The following is a 7,152-nucleotide window of genomic DNA, read 5'->3' as shown; positions in this document are numbered from 1 at the left end:
CAAAAGACGTGTGCTAGTTCTTGATTGGTGCTATATGTGTAAGAGTTGTGGGGAGTCAGTGGATCATCTTCTTCTGCACTGCCCCATAGCTTGTGAGTTGTGGTCGTTGGTGTTCTGTTTGTTTGGAATCCATTTGGTTATGCCTCACAAGGTTATTGAATTGTTTGAGTCTTGGCAGCGTATGTTTGGACGACATCAAAACATAGATTTGTGGAGACTTATGCCTCATTGCTTGATATGATGCATTTGGCATGAAAGAAATGCTAGAAGTTTTGAGGGATGTGAACACTCTATGCTAGAAATTAAGTTTTTTTTTTTTTTTTTGGTCACACTCTCCTTGATTGGAGTGTGGTCTTTTGTCATCTTTCTTGTTCTTTTCTTACCGTTTTACTTGATCATTGTAATATTGGTTCTTGATTTGTGCCCCATAATACATTCCCAATGTACTCGGGTTGGCTGTTTTTTTTTTTTTTTAAATAAAATTTTTGTTACTTATCAAAAAGAAAAAAAATTTTGTTACTTATCAAAAAAAAAAAAACATAATTTAATTGGTTTTTTTTTTTTCCTTCTAATTAATAAGCCACAATAATGATTAGAATTTGCTCGGTTGCTGTTATCTCAAACATTGTTTGTATGCTTTTTTTTTTTGCTAATACGCTCGAATGCATTGTTATTGATAATAACAAAGTGAACGCATATCAACAAGATGCTATTTGTAGAAGTAAGATTGTACTTGAGGGAAACTTAAAAGATTTGGTTGGGTATGAGAACAACGAAACACAAAAACACAATCAAATTCAATAATATTAAGCATGGGAGGACAAATCAGGGTCATTGACATGAATGGTCATAGCCGAAGGAGTAACTTTCAAATTTATATATTTCTGCAAGACATTTTTTTGGGTGCAGAATAAGTACTTTATTGATTGAAAAGAAGAAGATTACAATCAAAAGAATTGGGCCTAGGGCCATCTCGATCCCCAACCATAACAACACTAGGCAATAGGGAAGAGCTGAGAACTAGCCCCGTCCAATAGATGGGCAGAGGAATTACGTTTACCCTCTTTATACACAAGAAAAAGAAACATCAACATAGGATTTAGCTAGGATTCATGGTACAAGATATTTTAAAAGCCAATTCTCCACCAGGTCCACCAAACCCGAAGGTGTATCCCTTGAACAAACCCATATATCCATGAAAATCTATGAGATAGCAATCAGGGCTATCAATGATTGTATCATAGCTATATTCATGAGGTCCATCTAGCACAGTAGAACCATTTACATATTGGATCAATCTAAATTGACTCGTATGTTTATAATTGTAATCTGGAATATTCCAGATCCCATGGGTGGGCTAATTCCATTTGGGGCACTAACAGCAGCCCCTCCCCAAACAACAGTTTCAAGTCAGCAAAATTATTAAATATCGCTGCTCGAAAATATCCAATATTAGTACCATCTTCTGTTACCCACCAATTGCCATCTTCCTCTGGTTAAATAAATGAGCAAGAGTATATGATCAAAGTCACAAAACTCTAAGAAACTTTTTCAAACTTTGTTTCAAAATTTAGGGTATATTTAGTTAGGCATTTTGGAAGATTAAAAGAACGTTTTTAAAACCCAAAACTATGTTTTGCAACCACAACTCCTCATAAATTTTTTATAAACGCTCATTTTAAACTCAAAATACTGTTTTCTAACAGTTCATACAAGTGCACCCTTAATATACATAGAAAGATAATATTACAAAATAAAATAATATGCAATTATAATTTATGATAGATTTACCTTTAAAATAGAGACTGCTATCTCAAATTGAGGACCGTTAGGAATGGATACATCACTTATATGTGACCCAGATAAACTCTTTCGTCAACTTGCGCAAAACCTGGGCAACCAATGTTGAAGCAGCCTGAGCACCACCAGTCTGTAATTTTCAAAGGCATTGTTAGTATCCCAACAAGTAATGCCACGTATAATTTTCAAAAGAACTTATAGTATCTAAAAATTCAATGGATTGAAACACTAGGAAACAAGAAACATATATATACAAGCAAAAAGTTATATAATAAATTATAAATGTGTGCAAATGAAAGTATAGAAACTTACTGTCCAATATGTAGAGAAATAAGAATACCCCGTACCTTGTATAGACTTGGAGAAACCTGTTTAAATCAAGAAGTACACACATTATTCTTTTGAAAAATCTGATTACGTTGTTCCATTTGTATTTGATTATCAATCTTCTGATAACCATTTCTTTACTAATACATTCACTCATTCTGTTCCCATGGATATTAGAGCTTGAAATTTTTTTATCCAATAACAAAATTAATTGTTTGTTCATAATAACCTAATCAATGGTAAAACAATTGTTCCCTAAATATAAATGACATCTTATTCACCAAAGAATAACGACCCCCTTTTTCTTCGTTAAAAATGCCAACCGTTTATTGCAAATTCAAAATTGGACCTAGATAAATCATCAAAGATTAAGGTGCAAATATCAACAAAAATAAGTATAAATTTAAATTACCATTCATCCCGTTGTGATAGAATTCAAATTATTGCCTGTGCCATTCATGACATACATTTCGGCATAGCTGGTGCTTCCCTCCTCAACTTCAGGATTATAGACATTGATGTTTCCCGTAACTCCAATGTAACTGTGATGTAAAAGGCTTTTCATTTGGAGATCTGCAAGCTGTACAACCCAACAAATAAGATCAACTTGATGGGATCCACCAATACTTTTTTCCCCATAAAAAAAGCTAGTACTTAGTTCTAAATTTGGCTAACATATTAACCTTCATTGTTCCAAAATATGAAAATAATTATGCATCTTTTGACAAATTTGCTATAAATTTACATAATTAAATACTGAAAATATTAGGTTTAAGGATCACAAATATATTGAGTCAAGTTTACTTTTATTCAAACTTGGTTATTTAGCTGATCAAACTTCAAACTTAGTTCATTTAGTTAATGCACAAGTTTGAACGGCCATTTTCACAAATCTTATTATGACATTATATTCTTGTGAAAATAATACTTTTATTCTGATATCAAGTATGGCTATGATTACATCTAACATTCCAAAATATATAACAAAGAATTTACATGAAGACAGAGAAGTTACATGAAGACCGGGAGCTGCTGTTGATTGAGAATAAATGTTATTTTTTCATTGACCTAATTGGTATCAGGTCTTCTTTTGTTGTCTTGCGAATAGGAACTGTTCTTGACAGACAAGCATCTTTCAATACACCAATCATTGAAGGTCTATTTCGCGAGACACCTACATTCGTTGTCATACTAGGTGAAAAATGAGGTCTTTCCTGAAGAAGCAAAAATTCAAATTAAACCAAAAAACATAATATTTGTTTTCACAACATCATTTTATGTCTCTAATATATATCCCCATATATTGATATGTCTCTAATACACTAACAGCTAAAAGCAAACAACATCAAGCATCTTCTAGCGTTGAGTAATACATAAACGTAACAATCAATCTTCAAATGTTTTGCATGGAACCAACCGTACCCAGAGATTGTTTCAAATCAGAAAATTCTCTAATACAAAAAATAAATGACGGTAAAAATCTAATCCCAGAGTAAGATCTACCTGAAAATTTCTTAAAACCCATCTACTATTCAACAAGAAAAAACTAATCCCATCCAATCCAAATGGCTTTGATCAACCCCATCTATCTGAAATTTTCTTTTAAACTTCACAACCCCGTAAAGAAACAGCAGCAGAAACAATAAATCCCTCAGTCAAGATATGTTCTAATAATTTGAGTTCAATCAGTCATGTAAACTAACATGCTAATCAATATCATAAATTTAGAGAAGGGTAATGGAGAACAGTAACTTGAAAATTGTGATGAAGAACAACGACGATAATCGGAGCAGAGCAACTGAACAATTATGACGGAGTAAAGGACCCTCTTGACCACCTGGAGACATTCAAAACCTTGATGCACCTTCAAGGGGTCGCGGATAAGATAATGTGCAGGGCGTTCCCCACAATGCTGAAAGGAGCCGCAAGGATTTGGTTCAACCAATTGACACCGAACTCCATCAACACCTTCAAGGAGCTAAGTGCCCAGTTCACCTCACACTTTATCAGGGGACATAGGTACAAGAAGTTCACGGCATACTTGATGAGCATCAGGCAACGAGAGGATGAGACGCTAAGATCCTACATAACTCGCTTCAATAAGGAAGCACTTTCGATCGATGAAGCGGACGACAAGATACTGGTAGCGGCCTTCACGAATGGGTTGCGAAAGGGTAAATTTTTGTTCTCCTTATACAAGAATGACCCAAAGACCATGTCCGAAGTACTCTACAGGGCCACCAAGTACATGAATGCGGAAGACGCTCTACTAGCCCGAGACGAAAAGCCTAGAAAGAGAGAGCGACAGGAAGACACGCGGCAGGACCCAAAATGGAAGAAATCCAAAACTGGAGATAAAAGGGACGAAAGGCGCCCTAAGCCCCCAAGAAGAAGGTTCACAATATTCACTCCATTGAATGCCCCAATAAACCAGGTCCTAATGCAAATCAAGGATGAGGAAGCTCTAACATTTCCAGGAAAGCTAAAGAGTGATCCAAGTAAGCGATTAAGAGACAAGTACTACCATTTTCATCGAGACCACAGTCATGACACAGCCAATTGCTACGACTTAAAACAACAGATTGAGGCCCTTATCAGACAAGGAAAATTGCAAAAGTTCGTCAGCAAGGAAAGAGTGGATCCAACTCCCCGGGAGCGGGCCCCCCAACGGGATAATGAATACCAAAGACCCCCCCCATTGGAGACATAAGGATGATTGTAGGGGGAACGACAACTGCTGGCTCGTCCAAAAAGGCTCGAAAGACCTACCTTAGGTCGATCAACAACGTCCAGCTGACGGGCTTTATACTGAAGACAACACGGAGGGAATGCCCCACTATTGAGTTCTTAGAAGCAGATGCACGGCGCCTTCATCATCCACATGACAACGTGCTTATTGTCAGCATACATGTGGGGAACTACAATGTTCATCGGGTGTTGATTGATAATGGCAACTCGGCAGACATCCTATATTACCAGGCATTCCAGCAAATGGGAATCGACAAAAACAGATTGGTACCGATGAACTCCCCGCTGATAGGCTTTGGAGGAACGAGAGTATTCCCATTGGGCTCGGTCACGATTTCGGTGACGGTTGGCGACTATCCTCAGCAGATTACTAAGGATGTGACATTTCTCATGGTCAACTGATCGTCCACTTACAATGCTATCATCGAACAACCCACCTTCAACTCGTGGAAAGCAGCGACATTAACATACCACCTAATGATCAAATTCCCTATAGATTATGGGGTTGGCGAGTTATGGGGAGATCAGGTGGCCATGCGTGAATGCTAAGTGCCATATTGGAGATGGGGATCACCAGCAGACCATGTGTATTGAAGAATAACGGACCATAGTAGAGCCAGTTGAAGAATTGGAGGAAGTAGCATTAGACGAAGAAAGGCCTGAATGAACAACCAGGATAGGGATGTTGGCCAGCCGGCCAATACGTCAAGCCCTCATAGCATTTCTCAAGGAAAATCAAGACATGTTCGCGTGGAGCCACTAGAACATGCCCGAGATTGATCCTTCAGTCATGGTTCACAGGTTGAACGTGAACCCCGCATCCCCGCCTATACGACAAAAAAAGCGAGTTTTCACTCAGGAGCGAGATAAAGTGATCACAAAAGAGGTCAGGAAGCTATTAGAGGCCGGTTTCATTCGAGAAGTATACTACCTCGACTGGCTAGCCAATGTAGTTATGGTCAAAAAAGCTAATGGGAAGTGGCGAATGTGTGTCGATTTCACTGACCTCAACAAAGTGTGCCCGAAAGATAGCTAACCGCTCCCTCAAATTGACACCTTGGTAGATTCAACGGCGAGACACCAACTCCTGAGCTTCATGGACACCTTTTCGGGATACAACCAAATCAGGATGGAGGAGGCGGATCAAGAAAAAACCTCCTTTGCCACCAGCCAAGGACTTTTTTGCTACACAGTAATGTCGTTCGGACTCAAGAACGCTAGAGTGGCGTACCAAAGACTAATGAACAAAATGATCACACACCAGATTGGGAGGAACGTACAAGTTTACGTTGATGACATGTTGGTAAAGAGCCTACGCGAAAATGACCACCTGAACGACCTCAAAGAGACGTTCGACACTCTGCGATCATATAGCATGAAGCTAAATCCAAGTAAGTGCGTGTTCGAAGTAACGATGAGGAAGTTTTTAGGCTTCATGGTATCCCAAAGAGGCATAGAGGTCAACCTAGAGAAGATACGGGCCATAATGGAGTTAGAACCGCCAAAGATGGTGAAAGAGTTGCAAAGCTTGAATGGCGAAATTGCAGCCTTAAATAAGTTCGTCTCTAAGGCAACGGACAAATGTCTGCCGTTCTTCCACACTCTGAGAAAATATTTGGAATGGACGAACGAGTGCCAGAAGGCATTTGAAGACTTGAAGAAGTATCTCTCGTCTACACCATTGCTCAGCCCGTCCAAACCAAGAGAAGAACTCTACCTCTACTTAGCAGTCTCGCAGGCGGCGATCAGCGCGGCCTTAATAAGACAGGAAGAAGGATCTCAATGACCTATCTACTTTGTAAGTAAGGCATTCTGTGGGGCAGAAGAGAGGTACCCCCAAATGGAAAAGTTAGCCTACGCGTTGGTAACTGCAGCACGAAAGCTCAAGCCATACTTCCAAGCTCATACCATCATAGTCTTGACAGATCAGCCACTAAAGAGAGCCATAAGCAACCCTAAGGCTGCCGATCGAATGGCTCTATGGGCAATAGAGCTAAGCAAATTTGATATACAGTACCGCTCGCGAACCGCAATGAAGGGGCAAGTTGTGGCAGACTTCATTGCGGAATATACTCAACCAGAAGGCAAGAGGGCACAAGTCCTCGGACAATGGAGCATCTACACTGACGGATCTTCAAACAGACAAGCTATAGGTGCCAGTGTTGTAGTCCGTACCCCGGAGGGATATAAAATCAAATGCATGATCCGACTAGATTTCCCCACAACTAACAACGAAGCCGAATATGAAGCCTTAGTAGCAGGGTTGGACCTCGCAAA

General features: G+C 39.1%; 1 protein-coding gene and 1 long non-coding RNA gene across 2 annotated transcripts; one reads left to right on the top strand and one right to left on the bottom strand.

The window, feature by feature from the left end:
• Positions 1 to 833: 833 nt before the first annotated feature.
• Positions 834 to 2,140, bottom strand: LOC136071232 (uncharacterized). The gene is made up of 3 exons (XR_010632527.1): positions 2,113 to 2,140; positions 1,792 to 1,930; positions 834 to 1,492 (listed from the first exon to the last, which is right to left on the bottom strand). It is a non-coding gene; the product is annotated as an uncharacterized LOC136071232 (long non-coding RNA).
• A 1,875-nt stretch (positions 2,141 to 4,015) lies between these two features.
• Positions 4,016 to 4,837, top strand: LOC111986233 (uncharacterized). The gene has a single exon (XM_024017867.1). The coding sequence runs from the start codon at positions 4,016 to 4,018 to the stop codon at positions 4,835 to 4,837; it is 822 nt and encodes a 273-aa protein (XP_023873635.1).
• Positions 4,838 to 7,152: the final 2,315 nt, after the last annotated feature.

Source organism: Quercus suber, unplaced genomic scaffold (genome assembly GCF_002906115.3).
Source record: "Quercus suber isolate HL8 unplaced genomic scaffold, Cork oak 2.0 scaffold_295, whole genome shotgun sequence".
Lineage (NCBI taxonomy): Eukaryota > Viridiplantae > Streptophyta > Magnoliopsida > Fagales > Fagaceae > Quercus > Quercus suber.
Note: the sequence above shows the minus strand (reverse complement) of the source record. Positions and strands in the feature narration are given on the sequence as shown.